Raw genomic sequence first — 22,018 nt, forward strand, 5'->3', positions numbered from 1 at the left:
AAACTTTCCCTGCCTGGTGGATGCAATAGAATTTGGGGCTTCGGGTGTCCTTCTTGGTTACCCAGATTGCCTTTAAAAAGAAAATAATAAATTGGTGGAACTGAGGGACGGCAAGGAGCAGTATTTTGCAGTACTCTCTTCATCTCCAAGTAGGACTTTCCACAGCAGTTTTGCTTTTGCTTTGGGCAACAGAAATAGATGAGAAACTTTCTGTAGGAAGATATTTGGATGGTTTTGCATTAATCGGTAAGAATTTAGACTCAACTCCCAGTCGTTTTCACAATTGCAGGCAAAAAATGCAGAACTAACGCTAATATTTGCTTATTGCTTAATCTCTACATTCCTCAAAATAGGATTATTTATTGATCTGTTTTTTTTAAATGTCTTGCCTTCCCTTCACCAAAAGGTCCCAGGCTTTGTTGAAACGATTACAAATATGAAAATACTGGAATATTGACTGGTCACATTTACAGATGGGCAAATCTGTCTGTTTTGGTTTCTCCCAGATTGTCATACTTCCAATCTTAAATTTAGTTCTTCACATTTCCATTTCCATAGCCATTTGCATTTTTTTTTCCCATAGAGCAAGCTGCAAGCCCTATCTAGTTTTATACCAGGTCTATTTCAAAATGGAGAAGATGGACCAGCCAGCCCCACATATTAGTCCCCACCCCCCCACCCCGGTTTTTTTAAAAAAGAAAAGGTAAGGGACCCCTGACAGTTAAGTCCAGTCGCGACCGACTCTGGGGTTGCGGCACTCATCTTGCTTTACTGGACGAGGGAGCCGGCGTTTGTCCGCAGACAGTTTTTCCAGGTCATGTGGCCAGCATGACTAAGCCGCTTCTGGTGAAACCAGAGCAGCGCACGGAAACGCCGTTTACCTTTCCACCAGAGTGGTACCTATTTATCTACTTGCACTTTGACGTGCTTTTGAACTGCTAGGTTGGCAGGAGCAGGGACCGAACAACAGGAGCTCATCCCGTCGTGGGGATTCGAACCGCCAACCTTCCGATCAGCAAGCCAAGAGGCTCAGTGGTTTACACCACAGTGCCAAATCTCATTGCCACAGACCCACAAGTTCATTAACCCCCTGGAAAAAGAGGAGACATACAGTTCCCTTGCCTCCAAGTTGTCCATCGGGGTTCAGCTGATATTTCTCAACGGGGGTGAATTTGGCTGTTAGGTTTCCAGTTCCTGGTCTTTAAGTTGCAGGCTATCAGCCTTCACGGACTGCCAGCCCCATACACATTTTAAGACGTCCTTAATGCACCCTGCTAAGCCACTTCGATAGAGTCTGTAAACGAAAGCTCCACTTGCTGATGGTCCTTTTATTTGTAACGATGTGCTTTCTTTGCCCTGCTTACATATATCCAGGACCATATATAACATATATTTTTAAGTTCCTTTGTTTTCGCAGTACAACAGGAAAGGCGACCAAGCATAAAAGGGCCATTAACTCGCTTGAGATGTCACAGCAAGTGGTTGTGGTTGCAAGTGGATATAATTAAGGAGGAAAGATGTGCAAAGGGAGGGAGGTGGGAACAGAAGAAATATGGCGCAAACAGCTGCCTGCACAGTGTGTTCACACCATTCTGAGAACTGGATTTACAAAGATAACAATGCAACAGAGGCAATGCTGGTCTTTAGGGGCATAGCTCAGTGGCAGAGCTTCTGCCTTGCATGCAGAAGGTCCCAGGTTCAATCCTCACCACCTCCAGGTAGGGCTGGGAGAGCATCCCTGCCAAAAACTCTGGAGAGCTGTTGCCAGTCAGTGCTGACAATACTGAGCTAGATGGACCAGTACAGTGGTACCCTCAGGTTAAGTACTTAATTCGTTCCGGAGGTCCATTCTTAACCTGAAACTGTTCTTAAACTGAAGCACCACTTTAGCCAATGGGGCCTCCTGCTGCTTCTGCGCCGCTGGAGCACAATTTCTGTTCTCATCCTGAAGCAAAGTTCTTAACCTGAAGCACTATTTCTGGGTTAGCGGAGTCTGTAACCTGAAGCGTATGTAACCTGAAGCGTATGTCACCCGAGGTACCACTGTAGTCTGTTACTGCAGGATGAACACTTTTAGTTAATGTTCTTTTTATCTTCTGGTGTGTTTTGAATTTGGCACTGTATTTTTTATTTTTTTAAAAAAAAAACACCTTTAAGTGACTTTAAGCAAATTCTAGTAAGCAACAAATAATGAACAAAAAAAAAAATTAAATGCTTCTCCTCCCATTGGAAACAACAGGAGGGCCAGAGGACGGCTGTTACTTCCTCTTCCTTTTCTTTGGCTGTTTTAAGCTACCCTGTGCTGCCGCTTAATACAGTTGACATATATAAAAGTTAGGCTAAAAGCCAGATGCGGTTCATCAACTCAAGTTGCAGAGCTTGCATGGGTGCATAGCTCCATCATGTGGGCTCTCAGCACTGTGGGAATATTTCTCTTTTAAAGCTGATCATTTTTCTGCTCTCCATCAGGCCTTGGCTGCAGCAGGCTTTGCTCCAATCTGCTCAGAAATGAGCAATGAGCACATCGCACCTGGCCTGCACTGGAGCTGTGACAGGGCTCGTTCAGCCAAGCTCTGCTTGGATCACACATAAACACAAAACCTCTGGAATCTGGGGGAAACGGATTGTTTTAAGATTACAGCAGAGGTGGATAGTTCCAGTAGCCATAACTGGATCCTTCACTAGCATGCAGCTCCTGGGTCATCGGCCAAGGGTGCAGTTCTTTTTCCCCTACACCCAAAGGTGCCGGATCACACCTCCCTCAGAAAACCTACCACAGAGCCTAAAAGAGGATACAGTCATACCTCGGGTTACAAACACTTCAGGTTGCGTTTTTTTTGGGGGGGGGTTAAAAGGTAAAGGTAAAGGTACCCCTGCCCGTACGGCCAGTCTTGACAGACTCTGGGGTTGTGCGCCCATCTCACTCAAGAGGCCGGGGCCCAGTGCTGTCCGGAGACACTTCCGGGTCACGTGGCCAGCGTGACAAAGCTGCATCTGGCGAGCCAGTGCAGCACACGGAAACGCCGTTTACCTTCCCGCCAGTAAGCGGTCCCTATTTATCTACTTGCACCGGGGGGTGCTTTCGAACTGCTAGGTTGGCAGGCGCTGGGACCGAGCAACGGGAGCGCACCCCGCCGCGGGGATTCGAACCACCGACCTTTCGATCGGCAAGCCCTAGGCACTGAGGCTTTTACCCACAGCGCCACCCGTGTCCCCTTTTTTGGGGGGGGTTAGGGACCCACCAAAAACCAGAAGTACCGGAACAGGTTACTTCTGGATTTTGGGAGTCGCACATGCACAGTAGCACTGAATCGCAACCCGCACATGCGCAGACGCGCCGCTGCAGATTGCGAATGCTACAGGTTGCGAATGTGCATCCGCACGGCTCACGTTCACAACCCAAGCATTCACTGTATATCACAGGGGTAGGCAAACTAAGGCCCAGGAGCCGGATGCGGCCCCCCTGGCTCGTAAATCCGGCCCGCGCAGAGAAGCTGGAACCCACTGTGAAGCCAAGACTCCTGGTGATGGCAACAGGAGGAAGAGGCCGAGCAGCAGCGGCTCTGCCAATCAAGTGCCGCGCTTGGTTTACCTCAGCACAGCGCGGGGACGTCTCTGCCAATCAAACGCCACATGCTGGTTTGATTGGGAGAGCCGCCATCACTCAGCCTCTTTCTCCTGCTGCCCTGGTGCTCCTGTTGGCCAGAGAGCGGAACGGACGAGCTCGCTCTGCCTACCCGGTTCACAAGAAGCAAAAGCGGTGGTGGTGGTAGCCCCTGGGAAGATAAGCACAGCGCCTTCTTTCTCTAGGCGGGAAGCCCATTTCGGGCCACCACTGCCAGCCCTTCAGCGAATGAGGCAGGTGCAAATCAAGAAGGCGGCTGGGGAGGGACAGTGGACCGGCCCCATGTGGAAGAAGTTTGCTGACCCCTGATATATCATGTGAACCAGAGCTGTTTAGGGCTTGCTCTGCTGGTGCATGGCTTTGCCGTGCGTCACCTGATAGCTGGGAGACTGCAGAGTCCTGCTGCTCCTCCAGCTCACCTGCGCCTCTCCAGAGCCCATAGAGGATATCCCCTTCAGGCTCCAGGGAGGGTCTCCTCATAACCCAGAGGTGCAGCAGGGCTTTGGTGAAGCTGGTCAGGTCTCTCCCACTTCCGGGGCCCAGCTGAGAGGCAAGATTCATTCCCCTCTCTCTTCACATCAGTTCTAAGAGCTTGACATAGTTGGGACAAGTGAAGCTAGTTATCTGTACACATGCAAAGCTCTGCCTCAGCTGGTTGGTGGTGATCATGATTCTGTCTTCACTTGCAATGATAAAAGGAAGAAGCGCTCGGGAATTAAACTAAAAGAGATCCAGAATGACAATATGTTTTTGAAACTGCAAAGAGGTTCAGATGTTTGTGTTCTGCAGAGGTGGACATCTCGACTCCAGTATTTTAAGGTCTCTTTTTTGTGTGGAGTTACCCGAATTCCAAGATAATAATCAGAGGTCTTCTCCTTGTGCCCCTCCTACTGAAGGTGGTGACAAAGAGACAGACCTTCGCAGTGGTGATGGGCTATTTCTGGAATGCATTAACCAACATTAACATCTTTTCAGCACCAGGCAAATGTGTTTCTGTTCTCCCAGGCATTTTGAGTACTAGTATCTTTGTAGTACATGGATCTTTTTCTGAAAGACACTGATGATCGTGCCCAGGTGATGGGTTTTGCAGAGGGGGATATTTACTTATTATGCATAATTAGTGTATGAATAATTTAATTTTTAGAATACAAAATACAACTTTAGTTAAGTCACACCGGATTGTATTCAACTAAATTTTACTCTGATTCAGCCCCCTGAAATAAATGGGCATTAATTTCAGTAGGTCAACTCTATGTAGAATTTAGACTTGGGGATAGTGACAAAATAAATTCTAATAATCCTGATTAAAGGGCTTTTCTTTACGTGAATGAAGCTCGCTCATGAGTTTCGGTGGGTGTTTCTTTGCTGGGAACCAGCTGCCAATTGCAGCTTCACTACTGGTGTATTCTGAGCAAACACATACAAGCACAACCTTCACACAATAGACCAAAAGGTAAAGGACCCCTAAATGGTTAAGGCCAGTCAAAGACTATGGGATTGCAGCACTCATCTCACTTTCAGGCTGAGGGAGCTGGTGTTTGTCCACAGACAGCTTTCCGGGTCATGTGGCCAGCATGACTATATCACTTCTGGTGCAAAGGAATACTGCGACGGAAACCAGAGCGCACAGAAACGCTGTTTACCTTCCCACTGCAGCAGTACCTATTTATCTACTTGCACTAGTGTGCTTCTGAACTGCTAGGTTGGCAGGAGCTGGGACCGAGCAACGAGAGCTCACCGCATCACAGAGATTTGAACCGTGACCTTCCAATCAGCAAGCCCAAGAGGCTCAGTGGTTTAGACCACAGTAAACGGTGCTTCCATGCAATCTGGTTTCCGTCAGTGTTCCATTGCATATTTAATATAAAAACTGAGGTCATTTTTCAGTAGAAAAGACAGTCATCTTTAAGCTTCCTGATCTGGGATTAATCTTTTAACTCCAAGCTGCTACATGAGACTACCTCCTCCCTGCCCCAACAGTTTACATTTTTGCACCTCTCGTTTTCCTACCCCTAGCAACTAGCAATTCTGGACTGAGTTGTTAGCAATTTCACTCCTCCGATGCTGCAGATGAGATTGTTGTAAATCACATGCCTGTCTGGGACAAGCCTGGGAAAGGTAGAATGTCTTATCTCTTCCGCTGCGCTGCGGGTACTATTACAATGTACTTTCGCTTTTAACACAAATTACTGCTGTTATGAATTGGCACTAGGCTTAATTTTGCCTAACCTAGCCTTTAATTATCATAATTGTTTCATTACCATTTAACGCCAATGTTTACATTTCTCTCTCTGCATACACACATACAGTACACCTTCACTTCATAGCTTACAAAAGTTCATGCCAAAGAAATGTGAGTCCTTCAGGTGCCACAACGCTTCTAAAATGGTTTTCCTGGTTCCATTATTGTATGTCCACATTTCAGGCTTGCAGTCTTTTTGATATACCATTAAACTACAATGGGCACTTTCTCCCTATATACACAAAAAACTAAGGCTGTCATTGAACAGTCACTGTTGAAGGATTTGTAGTGCCGTATCTTTTGCAGGAAGCCAGGGCAGGGAAGGAAAAGATTCTGAAATGGCAGCTTTCAACAAGAGCGGAGGTTTGAATTAAGCAAGACCCAGAACTGTGAGGATACGAGACAGGTCCAGAGAGATGAGAGAATATGGGAGGGGCTTGAAGCTGTGAGTATATATGCACCCCCCCCCCAAAAAAAATACAGTACCATCCCACATTGTATTTCATTTCTGATACCATGTGTTACCTTCAACATGAAGTTCCAAATTCAAAGAACTTTAGAAAGTATGTTTTATTCACAAGCAAACAGTCATGTAAGTACATTCACCTACTGAAGTTCAACCTTCTCTAGCTGAACAAGCAGACAGGCCTGCTCTTAATTCTAGTCATCTTAAAAGATATATATAGAAGCATGGGGAGGGGTGAGCAAAGGGGGCTGCAGAATAGGGCAAGGCATGTAAATGGTGGTGACCTATGTGCAAGGGGAAATTGAAAAGGGTCTAAGCAGAAGGGTAGAGGGGGAAAGGGGGGCAAAGTGAAAATGGGACTGCAAAGGGGGTTGCAAAAGAGGAGGCGGCATGGGAATGGAGTTGAGAGCAAGGGCGTGAAAGGGTCTGAACAGGAGAGGTGGATTCACTAATTGGGCAGGTGAAAAGGGTGCTTAGCAGTTGCAACATGTTGGATCAGGAAGATGCAGGTTACCATGTAGGTTGTTTGTGTGCAAATGGGTGCACAAAAGGAGAGTTGTGACTTTGGGGAGGTGCTTAAACCAGTTGCAGTGGGGCTGTGAAACAGAAGTTTCAGAAATGGGAGTTGGGGAGATAAAAAGCGAAAGTAGTTGCATGGAGTGGGAAGGGAAAGATCTAGTGGGTTAATATGGTGGGAATGATAGGGGGTGGCAAGCAGAGGCACAGCCCCTAGCATCCCAGTATTTTTGTTAAAGCAGACCTACTCTTATCAAAGGCTGCAAGCCAGAAAGAAGACTTCCTCATTTGTTGAAGTCCAAGGATTTAGTTACAAATTCTTTCACTACATTTCAATAGATCTGTTTTAAGTTGAAATTCTTAGGATCTGGGCCAACTGACAGAACCTCTTCCATACATATATTCTAAGATTGTGCCTAAGATTGTCCAGAGATACGATTTTGGCAGCTTGGAAGGCTATAACTTATTTAGTAGCAACTATAACACTAAAGCCCTGCACCACACCAATTGTGTGAACAGAGTATGGCTGAGATGCAAAAGTAGAGCTACTCTAATTACTCAACATGACTAAGATGGGTCCATTAATTTCAATGGATCTACTTTGAATAAGGCAGGTTAGTTGAATACTTTCTGTTGAAACTCCCTAGCTCAAGAACTGATATTATCTACATCATGTACTTTGGAATCACATTAGCATACAGCCAGAGTATTTAGTCTTCTGAAACTCTTTGTTGCAGTGTTCATTCTACATGCTCTCCTTTTACTGTATTTATTGCCAAAATAGGATCTCTCTCATGACATGGTTTATAAAAATTTAAGAGCCTAAACACTTTTTCCAGCGTTTCTCCTTCCCATGATTTCTCTTGCTTTGGGCCCTGCCTCACCAGCACAGAAAACAAGTAGCTAGCAAAACACCATGGGCATTTGAAAAATTGTGAATAGCTTCTATTCAGGGTGGAATTTTATTCAGAAGTGCAATGCTAGAGAGGTAAGCCCTCTGCTCACCTGACACAACTCTATGACCTGGAAAGCAAACTTCCATAGGTACTTAGTGTCTGAAGGGAAGCTTCCATATACACTGTGGCAGAGTAAACCGCCCCACCTTCCCAGCACACAACAATGAAAACTGCCCACACACTACACAACTGGTTAACATGCACAGCACTTTATGATGCTTTAGTATTACACTTTATTTGGCCAGCCTCTCCTAACTCGAACAAAGGAAAGTGAACTGGAATAAAATCCCATAAAACCTCCTTTCAGTTAATTTGCTAAAAAATATATAGTACAGTATTGCCTATCTGCAGCCCAGTGCGGGAAACAGATGTGCAAGTGACGAAACTGTTTCCTACTGCATGCCTTTACAGTGCTATGGACAAATCTCCAAAAGGCAGACCTAACTGATTAGGCCCAATGCTGCAATTTCAATTCAACCCCAACACAATCCAATTGTCTTAAATCAAAGTACGGCAGCTTTTCCAGAATGTGAATTTACTCTGACTGCTAGCCAGAGCACTTGGCCTGTTTAGGGTTAAAAGTGTTTTTACTCTGCCCCAATTTGGTTGAAGCTTTGAGGACTCTGAATAACTATTCTTAAATTCATGAAGAGTCACTTGCTTGGATATTTGAAATACAACTTTATTATGGTCTAAAGAAAAAGGAATGGGAATGACAGTAACAAACAAGATTTACCACTGAATACTGTGATGCGACTGCAGCAGTCAGATTCGAAACTCAAAATGGGGAGAAAATTGCAGTCCAAAACAGCTAAATATGCAGGTCCAAAATGAAGGAATTTTTTTTAACTGCCACATTCACTCCAAAGCCCATTCTCTCTTTCAGCATTTCAAAGATTAAAGCACATGTTCTGCTCAGCTAGAATAATAAAGTGGCAAACACGCTGCACCACTGACATCACAGGACAGTTGCCTATAAAACTAGACTTCTGACGCTGGGCTCCAGCTTCACTCCCTCACAGATCATCGTCTTCATCTGGCAGTGCAGTGGTCTGAGCAATCTGGAATGGGGGGAGAGGAAAAACAAGTTTATAACATTCTAAAGTCAATGGCAACAAGCAGATCACGATCTCAAGTCCTTTTATGAGCTCATTTACCTGTAAATCTTGCTCATACTGTGCTGCCAATGCTGGATCCATAACGACCTCTGGTGGTGCAAGAGCAGGCATGGCAACGAATTCCAAGTTGGGATCTCCAATTAGCTTTCTTGCCAGCCAAAGAAAGGGTTTCTCAAAATTATAGTTACTCTTGGCTGAAATATCGTAGTACTGGAGGAAAAGAGAGATTGCGCATTTAGAAACAAACCAGAGGGCAATCAGTGTCCATATGTTGTTGCAGAAACCTAGTTCTGCAGCAGCTTAAAACACAAACTGTTTAACTGTGGCACAAGCACTGCAGATTCATGAAGAGTTTTCCTCAACGGGCAAATAAACCCAATGATTTCTCTCCCACTACAAGGTGGAAAATTAACATTGCATAGAACTAGGCCTGGGCTGAAGGGCCAGAGTGTGATGGCACTTTCACCTGGCGTTGTATCGTGGATGTGCCTGCCTGCGCCTGACTCCCTCTGCCACCAGCGCCTGGCACGCATAGGCTGTAGCTTGTTCCTCCCTCTGCTTTTCAACATGGCGATGTATCACTGTATCATGTTTAACTGGAGATACATCACGATGCTGAAAAGCTGGCATAGCCCAGCCCTAAATACCACTTAATCCCATTCTGAATGTTGGAGCCCTCTTGTAGACATTCATGTATGGTACAATCCTTTTAGTCCCAATGATTTTTTGTGTCCATGTGGTACAATTTCCCTCTAGTTGTATCTGTGTGCATAAACATACACCCAGCTGTGGAGGCTTGAGATGACCTTGATGCAACTAGTTGACAAAAGTAGAATTATCTTCCAATGAACCTTCCTTTAAACATAGCCTTTTACATACTAATCATCAGAAGGAATTTAGAAGCAGACTTCATTATTTAATTTTTTTCTAAAGCAAGCAGCTGAGAAATGTAATGTGAACTAAGAAACCAAAATTACAGAGGACATGGCTCCTTCACTTCTTCCCAAAACTGACACACCACCCTACTGCTTTTGTCTTCCCATCTTAACTATTATCTTTAGCAGGAGAACTTTATCTTACCTGCAGGTTCTTCTTCCTGTGAAAGACAATCGACTTTGCTTTGACTTTCCTGTCCTTGATATCCACTTTGTTGCCACACAAAACTATGGGGATATTCTCACACACCCGTACCAGATCTCTATGCCAGTTGGGTACGTTCTTGTATGTAACTCTTGATGTTACATCAAACATTATGATGGCACATTGAGCTAAAAAGTTGAAACGATTTGTAGTTAATTAACAGGGATCAAACTCACACAATGTACAGCTACCCAAACTCAAAATCTACTATTTTACAGGCGCTCCTTTAACAGACCCACTAACCCTTGATGTGTTACCTCAAAAACTAACCTTAGCAGCTGTGTTTTTATGATTAAAGAGCCCACAACCCAACATTTCAAAATAAAGCATGAAGATGGCAAAAAAAAACCTCTGCTTAAGTTGATTTAGTTACTTTCTGATGTCTTTCAACGAAAGTCCTGCACAATTGTGATAATCTAAAACATGTTCATAACAAATTGGTGCAGACCAAACCTTCACAAGCAGCTGCCAGTGATTACATTGGCAGATGCCCTTCAAAAAGCCAAATTAAAACTAGAGGTTGCTGCAATTAAATTACAGACACTTCACACTCTGGTCAGGTAGCAAAAATGTGCTTTCAACAGTTAATCAGTCCAAATAGCTGTGCAGACAACATACCTTGGATGTAGTAGCCATCTCGCAGACCTCCAAATTTCTCCTGTCCAGCTGTGTCCCATACATTAAATTTAATAGGACCTCTGTTAGTGTGGAACACCAGAGGATGAACTTCAACACCCAGAGTAGCTGCAATTACATAAAATCTCTGTTGGAACATTGCATGTAGAAGTGTAGAATATGAGTGCATATTCTAATTGAAATATTGACCTGTAGGCTATCAGCAAGTGTGACAAAACATGAGAAAAATATGATCCTTCACTTACATTAAGAGTTATTCACCTTCATCTGTTTAATAAGACTGACCATCATAAACCACTTGCCCAAAACATGGGATGTTTTTTATCTTGTCAACAAAAGATCTACGATGCCTGTGACGCTGCCTTTAAAGACCTCCATTTAAATAAGGGATGGAGAAACCTGAGGTTCTCCAGAAGTTGCTGGGCTCTAACTCCAGGCTGGGGCTGATGCAACTTGCAGTCCAGTATTAGGTTCATCACCCCGATCTACAACTTCACATTTTTTATTGCAAGATCTGGTACATTCTTTTCCCTAGAACCAATTTATTTTGCTTACCACCCTCCCCTCTTCCAACATCAATCAACTGACAAAGGAGGAAAAAAATCCAATTGTGTTACAAATTCAGATGCCCCCTTAACTTATAGTGTTAAGTCACACAACTGTAAATGCTAAAAAAAACTTGTACATTACAAAAAACACATTACCACTTTATTTTACTGAAATCTACTTTGCAAAAAAATAGCCACCAGTTATTTTACGTAAGTAAAAGGTACATAGGTAAAAGATTACATATCACTAATATAGCAGCACAATAGAAAAAGGAAGACATTTGACATACCTACATACTTCTTCTCAAATTCACCAGTCAAGTGACGTTTTACAAATGTTGTTTTACCAGTACCACCATCACCAACCAAAACAAGCTGTTGAAATACAAATTTAAAGAATTCAGATACTTTTGTACTGCAACTGCATCCTAGGTTAACTTCTACCAACAATGGAAGTATTTCTCCAGCTAGACAGGTAAAGAGGTGAGAGTTTTAGGCCAGGGCTGGGAAAACCTTGTTCAAATCCCCACATAGCCTGAAATTCACTGGCTGGACTTAGGCCAATAATTCTCTCACAACCTAACTTTCCACAAAGGATTGTTGCGGAGGGTGGGTGGGGGTAATTAGGGGGAACCAAATATGGCACCTTGAGCTACTAGAAATAAAGAACGTAAAACAAATGTATTAAGTACTGGGGTTTAAGATAGCTAACTTACATTAAACCACTTTGAAACTCAAATACACTGCATCAACTGCAGGCAAGAGCTTATTTCATTTCATTATTAAATATATATACTGCCCTTCATCCAAAGATCAGAGTGGTATACAACATATTCAAAATGAAAACACAAAAAGCATAACATAGTAACAAAACACACACCCAATAACCTCCTTTCCACAAACACATTTAAAAGGTCATAGATTGTTTTTATCAGTCAAAGGCCTGGTTGAAGAAGAACATTTTCTTTTTCTTTTCTTAATCTTGGTTGTTGAACTGTGACTCGATAGGTAGGTATTTAGGCATTCCCATTCCTTCTGGACTATTTTATTTGACTTGTTCCTTAAGGCTTCAGTCAACTTAGCAAGTTCCAAGTACTCGCTCAGCTTCTGTAGCCAATCTCCTCTAGTTGGTATATGGCCACCCTTCCAGTACTTGGCTATTAGTACCCTAGCCGCCGTCACTACATAGAAAAAAATGTCAATCTTTCTTTGGGGATATTGTCAGTTAGAATCCCAAGAAGTAATAATTCCATTTTTTTGTGAAATGTGATTTTTTTTTTTTCATTTCCTCGTAGATCGTGTCCCAGAATTTTTTCATTTTGGGACACGACCACCACATATGAAAGGTTCTCACATTTTCATCTGGTACCTAGAGATATGTAAGTAAAGCACCAAGCGAGCCTCCTGGGGAGAGCATTCCACAAGAGGGCAGCCACTGTAGAAAAGGCCCATTCTCACATTGCCACCTAGTCCAGGTCAGTTCTTATTGGGAGATGTGGTCCTTGAGGTATTGTGGTCCTGAGCCGTTTAAGGCTTTATAGGTTAATCCCACAAAGCATCTACACACTGGCACATATCCATTCTACCAGACTTTATAGGACTAATTCAGAGTAAGTGGCATACAGCTGCCATGTAAAATGTTCATAATCATAACCAACGCCACTTCAACCAGGCTTAAAAACCTACCCATCTTCAAGATGAGCAGAAAACCGAACAGATGACAAAATGTTCTTTTTGCACATTGCCTGGGATAGAAGAGGAAGGTAATACCATAGGTGCTAGCCCTCTAGGATTTAATTCAGAGGAAAATGTACATGGCTTACATTCAGCCTAGTACCTATATACTGCATAGACTAGTTGGACTAGCAGAAGAATAAAAATTAATTTACACTTTTAAGCATCTATCTATGGGAGTCTGCAAAAACCATGAAGGGTGATAAATAATTTTAACCTAAATAATTTTTAACCAATGTGACCGGTCTATTGGTATTGGCAGACCACTTAAGGATTTTCTGCCTGCTGTAACAATTGTCATACTGTGTTCTATGGTTTTTAATTGTATTTTGAAAACACACCATGTACCACCTGAACAAAGCTCAGGCACCACTAGTAATCGGTGGATCAGAATTTGGGAACTTCTGCTCTAGAGCAAATTAGGGGGCACTGAGGGGAGAAGAGGGAGAGTCCTTTCAGGTCTACTTGTTATTGCTCAATGATGGAAGGAAACTTCTAAAATACTGTACCAAGAGAGGCTTGGGTTAGTAACACCTGGAACTCTGCTCTATCAGAACACCTCACAAATCATCAGTGACTAATCAAAGCTATCTCCAAAAAAAGATACCTTTGACATCTGGTCTCACTTTTTCTCTTTTACTGAAGAACAGCATATTTTAACACCACCATCATTACAGAGGTGTCTGTGAAGGGGATATATTGATTGAAAATGTACTGTAACATTCGAATAAATGTGGTTGGGGGGGGCGGGTGTGTAAAAAAAAGTCTACTTGTGAGGTGTTGGATGTCTATACTTTTTCCAAGATGTGAAATGTAGTGATCTGTACAAATTTGTACAATCACTTCCCTGGCTGAGCTATTAATCCAACCAAAAGGCAAGATAGTACTTCATACATCTGAGCCTATACTGCCCTTAGATCTCTACTTTTAAAGGCTTACAGATAACTCAGCTGTGGAAGCATAAGTGGAAAGTAGTTTTTTTTAATTGAACATGTGACGTTAGAAAGAAATTGCACAAGTCACACATTATGCCACAAAAGGCGCTAAAGGAAGCACAGGAATTGCTATTGAAAGCATACAAAACAATTTGCTGTATATGGCTCACTGTAAAATGCAAAAAAAAAAAAAAAAATTAAAAGTCCAAAATATCCATAACTCTGTCTACCTATTTAAATATGTCCCCACATTTTAATTGGTAACTTAATCAAATTGTAATTTGTACAGCCCTGGCAGAAAAGTTGAGCATCAAGTCTTCTCTTGAATAAATAATGTAATCAAAACCTATGGAAACAAAGATGAAAGACACCCAAGCCTCCAATCCTATACACACTTAAATGAGAGTTAAATCCATTTGAACTTAATGGACCTTTTTCTAAGTAAGCATGCAGAATTGCATCCCCCACATGCCCGATCCCAAACAATCCTAGGAAACTTTTAAGATTTACAAGGTCCATTTTGTTTTTATCGACCTTAAGCAAGCAGCTCTCAGAAGCCTTCTCCACCGAGGAGTGGGGTTTAAAAAACAAATAATCCTAACAAAACTGCCCACCAGACGTGTAGCCTGATGAACATCATTGTGGGTTTTCATCAGCCTAACAAAGGAAGCTCCCAAGCTAGTATCACGAGTCGTTTTAAAGAAGTGGTTTCTTTTAAAGAGAAAGCAAGAAAATAAGGGCAGTGTGGGTGTCCCGGCCTCGCTCCTTACCTTAAACTGCACTTGAGGTTCTCCCTGCGGGGCGGCCATGCTGCTGCGTCTACTGGGAGAGAGAGAGAAAGGCCCGATTGAGGTTAAAAAGAAAGGGGAAAAAAAACTCCCGTGCTGCGCTCATCTGCCCACGCCGCCCAAAAGGCGCGTGGCTCGCTCTCCATCCGGGTCAGGGAGGAAGCAGTAAATGGCGGCCAAGGGGGTTTTGTGTGTGTGTGCGCGCGCGCGCGCGCTTCTTTCCCCGCCCTCCATGCTCTCTCTCTCTCACCCCCCATTCCCCCCCCCCAGGATGGCTCAGCAGAATTGAAAAACTGCATTAAATGGGGGGGGGAGAGAGAGAGAGAGAAGAGAGAGAGAGAAAGAGTTGCTAATGGCGTGGGCAGGCAGAGAGGAAACATTCTAGAATATAATCCGAGACTTCCCCCCCCCCGCAAAATATCCAAGGCCTTCCACCTTTTTTCCCCCGTTTTCTACGTTCCCAAACCAGCATGCATCATATATACCCACACATATATTTAACACGGAAGGAATGGGGGGGGGCCTTCCGTCTCGTTTCTCCCCTCCCCCCCCCGCGCTACCACACTCCCATCATCTCTTCCCCCCCCCAACCCCCCCCCGGGAATCCCCGTCCCCGCGCACTCACTCGAGCCGGTGGGGGGGGTGTCGGAATGCTGTTCTCTCTCTCTCTCTCTCTCTCTCTCAACGGCCTCCCCTCCAAACCGCCGTTCCGCGCCTCGCCTCCCGACTAACGGCGCGAGGAGGGGAAAGGGACCGCGAGGGATTGTGACGCGGGCGCGCGACGCCGCGCGTGCGTCCGCGTCCCCGCCGCCCTTCCCCTCCTCCCCCCCCCCCACGCCGTCTCCGCATCCCGACCCCTCCCCTCCCCTCCCCCCACCGCCGGCGTGAGGTAAATCCTGGGCCTCTCTCCTCAAGAATCACGCGAGGAGGCCCGAGAGCTTCGAAGGCCTCAAAGGCCGCTGCCTCAGGGGAGGCCTCGTTGCCGCCGCCGCGGAGAGGCCGCCGCCGCCGCTTCGTTCCTCATCTCTCTCTCTCCCTCCCCTCCACCCGTTAACCGCCGCCCATTACCTTCTCGATGCTCTTTCTCTCCGCTCTTTCTCTCCCGCTTCCGCCGCCTCCTCCTCCTCCTCCTCTGGTTTCTTTCTTCCTTTCCGTGTGTGTGTGTTTAAACTGGGCGGGCGGGCTGAGGAAGAAGATGGCGGAAGCGCGGCGGTTCAAATAGCCGTAAAAAAAAAGAACGAGGCAAAGGCGGGCTCGGCTCTGGGTGGGTTGGGAAAAGGGAGGGAGGGAGGGAGGGCCTGCGTGCGTGCGCGCGCGCGCACGGCGGGAGACGCGACGACGTCGGGGGGAGGGGGGGCAGCACGCAACGGACGCCCCTAGAGCGCCGTGGAAGGGGCCGGGTTGTCACGTGGGAGAGGGTTGGAACGCGCCTCGCGTGGGGCTGGCGCGCATGCGCGGGCCCAGTCTCGAAGGCCGCCCGTAGCCTGGAAGTATACTTTTTTTTGTCCTGGGCGCGCGTGCGCAGTAAGGCACGCGAGCCGCCCGGCGCTGAGCCTCGACTGGGGAGATGGTGGGGTGGCGGGAAAGCCTCGTTTTCCTTCTTTCCCCTCTCCCTCTTCTTTCCCCTCCTCCCTCCGTCTTTTCCACAGAGTTACCCTCTCCTGCTAGTGATGTATGGAAGTGAGAGCTGGACCATCAAAGAATTGATGCTTTTGAATTATGGTGCTGGAGGAGACTCTTGAGAGGCCCATGGACTGCAAGAAGATCAAACCTATCCAGTCTGAAGGAAATCAGCCCTGAGTGCTCACTGGAAGGACAGATCCTGAAGCTGAGGCTCCAGTACTTTGGCCACCTCATGAGAAGAGAAGACTCCCTGGAAAAGACCCTGATGTTGGGAAAGATGGAGGGCCCAAGGAGAAGGGGAAGACAGAGATTGAGATGGTTGGATAGTGTTCTCGAAGCTACAAACATGAGTTTGACCAAGCTGCGGGAGACAGTGGAAGACAGGAGTGCCTGGCGTGCTCTGGTCCAGGGGGTCATGAAGAGTCAGACACGACTAAACAACAACACCCTCTCCTGCGCTCAGGGCGCCTCTTACTGTTGGGACCCCATCCATGAGGCAGAGCCAGCCACCTCAGCTGTGCTCACCTCAGAAGATTTACACACGCAGCTCCTGTCCTTTGTGGGCCACATTTTAAATTATTATTACATTTATAGACCACCTTTATCTTCCAATGAACCCAGTGGTTCTCCTCCTCCCCGTTTCATCCTACCTGTGAGGTGGGTTAGGCTAGACATGGGTAGGCAAACTAAGGCCCGGGTGCAGCATCTGGCCCAATTGCCTTCTAAATCCGGCCCCCAGACGGTCTGGGAATCAGCGTGTTTTTGCATGAGTAGATTGTGGGATTTTATTGTGTCCTGTCGCTTCTGAGCTCAGTTTTGCTCACTGCTTTCCCTTCTGGGGACACGGATGGCACTGGGGTCTAAACCTCTCCTGGTATGCCCCGCAGAGGACCTTTGTTGTTGTTGTTTAGTCGTGTCCGACTCTTCGTGACCCCATGAACCAGAGCACGCCAGGCACTCCTGTCTTCCACTGCCTCCCACAGTTTGGTCAAACTCATGCTGGTCGCTTCGAGAACACTGTCCAACCATCTCATCCTCTGTCGTCCCCTTCTCCTTGTGCCCTCCATCTTTCCCAACATCAGGGTCTTTTCCAGGGAGTCTTCTCTTCTCATGAGGTGGCCAAAGTATTGGAGTCTCAGCTTCAGGATCTGTCCTCCCAGTGAGCACTCAGGGCTGATTTCCTTCAGAATGGACATGTTTGATCTTCTTGCAGTCCATGGGACTCTCAAGAGTCTCCTCCAGCACCAGAATTCAAAAGCATCAATTCTTCGGCGATCAGCCTTCTTTATGGGCCAGCTCTCACTTCCATACATCACTACTGGGAAAACCATAGCTTTAACTATACGGACCTTTGTTGGCAAGGTGATGTCTGCTTTTTAAGATGCTGTCTAGGTTTGTCATTGCTTTTCTCCCAAGAAGCAGGCGTCTTTTAATTTCATGACTGCTGTCACCATCTGCAGTGATCATGGAGCCCAAGAAAGTAAAATCTCTCACTGCCTCCATTTCTTCCCCTTCTATTTGCCAGGAGGTGATGGGACCAGTGGCCATGATCTTCGTTTTTTTGAAGTTGAGCTTCAGACCATATTTTGCGCTCTCCTCTTTCACCCTCATTAAAAGGTTCTTTAATTCCTCCTCCCTTTCTGCCATCAAGGTTGTGTCATCTGCATATCTGAGGTTGTTGATATTTCTTCCGGCAATCTTAATTCCGGCTTGGGATTCATCCAGCCCAGCCTTTTGCATGATGAATTCTGTATATAAGTTAAATAAGCAGGGAGACAATATACAGCCTTGTCGTACTCCTTTCCCAATTTTGAACCAGTCAGTTGTTCCATATCCAGTTCTAACTGTAGCTTCTTGTACCACATGAATAACCATAGTTTAGAGGTCCCAGGCCCTATGGAAGTCAGACTATCCTCCATCAGGGCCAGGGCCTTCTCAGTGATGGCTCCGACCTGGTGGAATGCTTTGTCCCATGAGACTAGGACCCTTCAGGATTTAACCTCATTTTGCCGTGCCTGTAAGACAGAGCTATTCCGCCTGGCCTTTAATTTGAATTCAGCCTGATCTTTTATTTCCCTTCTCTTCCCTCCCCCTCCCCTTTTATGAAGGTTACCCGCTCTGGGACGCCACAGCTAATTCTCCCCTGGCCTCCTTGCTGGCCCAAATAGGACTAATTCAGCCAGCAAGCCCTGGTGACTGCCTAATGTTTATTGGATGGATTTCCCCCAAATTGATTTTGAACTTTGAATTTTATTGCTATTCATGCTTTTATATTGTATTTTATACTGCTTCTATGTTGTATTACAATTAAGTGTTTTAAATTTGTTGTTAGCCACCCTGAGCCCAGTTTTCTGAACTGGGAAGGGTGGAGTATAAATAAAATATTATTATTATTATTATTATTATTATTACTACTACTACTACTACTACTACTATTTAAAATGCATCTCTGGGTTATTTGTGGGGCCTGCCTGGTGTTTTTACCTGAGTAGAATGTGTGTTTTTATGTAAACTGCATCTCTGGGTTATTTGTGGGTTATAGGAATTCATTCATATTTTTTTCCAAAATATAGTCTGGCCCCCCCACAAGGTCTGAGGGACAATGGACCGGCCCCCTACTGAAAAAGTTTGCTGACCCCTGGGCTACGAGATGGTGACTGGCTCAAGGCTGAGTGGGCATTCAAACCCTGCTGTCCAAGGTCCTAGTTCAAACGTTAACTCTCACGCCACACTTAACAACTAAACATTACGCTTCTTAACAGCTAAACGTTAATTAACGTTTATTGGAATCAAAACAAGTTTTCTCACAGCTATACCGGGTGAATTGTAGTGTTGGAATGGACCCCACCCCCCATCTAGTCCATGCCTGACCCCCTGCAATGCAGGAAGAGTAGCTGAAGAATCCCTGACTGCCAGGGGTGGCCCCGTTTTTGGCACCTGAGGCGAACCACAAAATGGCGCACGCACATACACCCTTCCAGGGAAGAAGGGATGAGTGAAGATCTGCATCAGGAACAAGGGTAAGAGGAGACCAGCAGCACCTCCTGAGGCTGCTGCAGAGGTGGCATTGGTGGGGCTGCTGAGCAGGTGTCGCCCAGCAGCGGGCAATGCCTTCCTTGGAGGCTGGATCTGCTGTGCGGTCTAGGGCACTTGCCTCGTGGGTGGTCCGGCCCTGCTGACATTTGGTCATCCAACCTCTCTTTAAAAAGCCAAGGGAGGGGAGCCCACCATCTTCAGAGGTAGTCACTGTTTAGGGAAGCTTTTAATGTTTAATGCATTACTGTATTTTAATATTTTGTTGGACGCCACCCAGAGTGGCTGGGGAAGCCCAGCCAGATGGGGGGGGGTACAAATAAAAAAATATTATTATTATTATCACTCGCGCCCTCGAAGGATTCATGGTGTCTTCTCTCGCCAGCTCCGAGAGAAGAACAGGCACAAGTAAAAGCAAAAGTACAGTACAAATAGTACATACTGCAGAAGAGATAAGACTGTCTTCCGTTCCCACGCTCTTCCCAGACAGGCATGTGATTTATGCCAATTTCATCTGCAGCATCAGAGGCGTGAAATACTAACACCTTCATTGGGCCAGGCCTTCTGATAGTTCAAGATCTTTATGTTGCCTCTCCTTATACCAGGGGCTAGAGAACCTGAGGCATGGGTGTTGGAGTGCATGCCCTCCATCATTTATCTGATGAAAATAGGGACATCCTATTCAATAATAATAACACTCCACCCATCTGACTGGGTTGTTTCAGCCACTCTGGGTAGCTTCCAACATATATAAAAACATAATAAAACATGCATTTAAAAACTTCCCTATGCAGGGCTGCCTTCAGATGTATAGTTCTATACATCTAAAGGATGTTTAGTTGCTTCTCTTCTTGGCTCTGGGGTCACTTCATACGCTCCCATTATTTCACTGATAAAAATAGGGACATTCTAGGGGAAAGCGGGATATTCCAAGATCAAATCAAAAACCGGGGCGACTTCTGTACATCTGGGGCTGTCCCTGGAAAATAGGGACATTTGGAGGGTTTGTGAGAGAACTGCCAAGCATCTCTCTCTCTAAACTGCACAACTCACCAAACCTAGTTCAGACCCTCCTTTGAATATTTATTGCCCAACTGGCATACATCCCTGAACTCAGATAATGCCTCTTTGTTGCCTGGATGGGCAATACATGAGCGTGTGTGGAAACTAACCTGTACACAGGTAAAATTTACAGTCACTGATCTTTTGCCTCTGGCACCGCCCACCCCAGTGTATGGCCCCTAAAAGGTTACCCAGAAAGCAATGTGGCCCTCAAAAAATGCTCCCCACCCCATCCTACTCTCTCTCTCTCCCCCCCCCCCCCCCGTTGGACCCTTGGCAACATGCCATTCCAATATCCTTCTTAAAACATGGCGGCCAGAACTAGATACAACTAAAATACTGTAAAGGTTTTCATCCTGATAAATAGGAAGAACAATCATAATTTCTTTGGGTATCTGATTACATTTTTATCAGGGGACAGTTTCCTACAGCTTTGAAAAAGTGGTCTGTTTCTCATTTAGAGCAGACATTTTAAAGAGAAAAGTTTATGGGGATAAGTTAAATTCAAGAGAGCAAAACTATCTGACAGAGTGCCTGGTTTTAACAGTTATTTTAACTGCAATTAATTTTCTGTTTTATGTATTTTGCTTTGTAATGGCTTCAGCTATACAAATAAGTAATATTTGTATTCAAATTATAATTTATTTAGATTAGAGCAGATTCTAATGGATCATGCTATATGAAGTGATGAACAGAGTTGGTTGTGGGTGTTTTTCTTCTGAGAAAAACAGAGTTGGTTGTGGGTGTTTTTCTTCTGTGTATCTGAAGAAGTGTGCATGCACACGAAAGCTCATACCAAGCTCTGAAAGCTCATACCAAGTATCTGAAGAAGTGTGCATGCACACGAAAGCTCATACCAAGAACTGACTTAGTTGGTCTTTAAGGTGCTACTGGAAGGAATTTGTTTTGTTTTTTCTTCTGAGAATTTATCAGTTTGCCTCTAGAGGTCAGGAAGGGAGTTTCTCACCTTATCTCTTTATAGATTGGTTTTCCACAGCAGCAGACCAGAATGCTATCAAGCCTCCTTCACCACCTCCTTTTCTGCCTTTGTTCTATCTTCTTGCCTGGCCTAGCTTCAGTCCTCAAGAAACTTAGCTTTTATCTGGTCTGGCAAAACAATGAAGTGTTGTCTTGGCACTCCCCCCCCCCCCGTGCCTTTTATGTTTTAAGGAGTTCAACACAACACATATGTTAATGAAACATATTTCAGATTTGAAACTAAGAGGCAGAAAGATTGCATTGCCTACCCAATACAGTATTGCAACTCCTGACTGGCAAATCCCTGTGAAATAGAAACTTAATTGGCTATTTTGAGTCATTGTTGACCTATACCATGGCTTCTGAACTCCCAGTGGGTTTTGTTGCTCTCACAACAAGGGTACCAGCTGGCTTGCTGCTCAGATGAGACAAGAACCTTTAGTTGATTTGGCCATGTTCCACCTCCACTGTCAGAAATGAATAGCAGTTGTTGGGAATCACAGGTGGGCAGAGTGGGTCCCATCAAGACCTGCGTGGAGGGGGTTAGAATCTACAAGCGGAAACATGGTGTACAGATCAAACAAATTCCTTTGTTAAGGTAACAGTCTTGGGTGGCCT

The 22,018-nt window shown here is 45.2% G+C and overlaps 1 protein-coding gene across 2 annotated transcripts in view; it reads right to left on the reverse strand.

Annotated features, from left to right (window-relative positions):
* Positions 1 to 8,466: 8,466 nt before the first annotated feature.
* RAN (RAN, member RAS oncogene family) overlaps positions 8,467 to 22,018 on the reverse strand; it is a 71,432-nt gene continuing 57,880 nt past the window's right edge. Inside the window, exons 2-8 of one of the 2 annotated variants that reach the window (XM_081842300.1) lie at positions 19,707 to 19,716; positions 14,687 to 14,738; positions 11,538 to 11,622; positions 10,682 to 10,807; positions 10,004 to 10,191; positions 8,963 to 9,133; positions 8,467 to 8,866 (exon numbers count right to left, since the gene is read on the reverse strand). In XM_081842300.1, the coding sequence (XP_081698426.1) occupies positions 8,822 to 8,866; positions 8,963 to 9,133; positions 10,004 to 10,191; positions 10,682 to 10,807; positions 11,538 to 11,622; positions 14,687 to 14,725 (654 nt within the window). In that variant the 5' untranslated portion in view covers positions 14,726 to 14,738; positions 19,707 to 19,716 and the 3' untranslated portion in view covers positions 8,467 to 8,821. Of the gene's footprint in view, positions 8,867 to 8,962; positions 9,134 to 10,003; positions 10,192 to 10,681; positions 10,808 to 11,537; positions 11,623 to 14,686; positions 14,739 to 15,772; positions 15,994 to 19,706; positions 19,717 to 22,018 lie in introns of those variants that run through there. The other variant, XM_081842299.1, reaches the window with a different exon arrangement.

The sequence above is a fragment of the Podarcis erhardii genome (genome assembly GCF_964252035.2).
Source record: "Podarcis erhardii genome assembly, chromosome: 15".
Classification (NCBI taxonomy): Eukaryota; Metazoa; Chordata; class Lepidosauria; order Squamata; family Lacertidae; genus Podarcis; species Podarcis erhardii.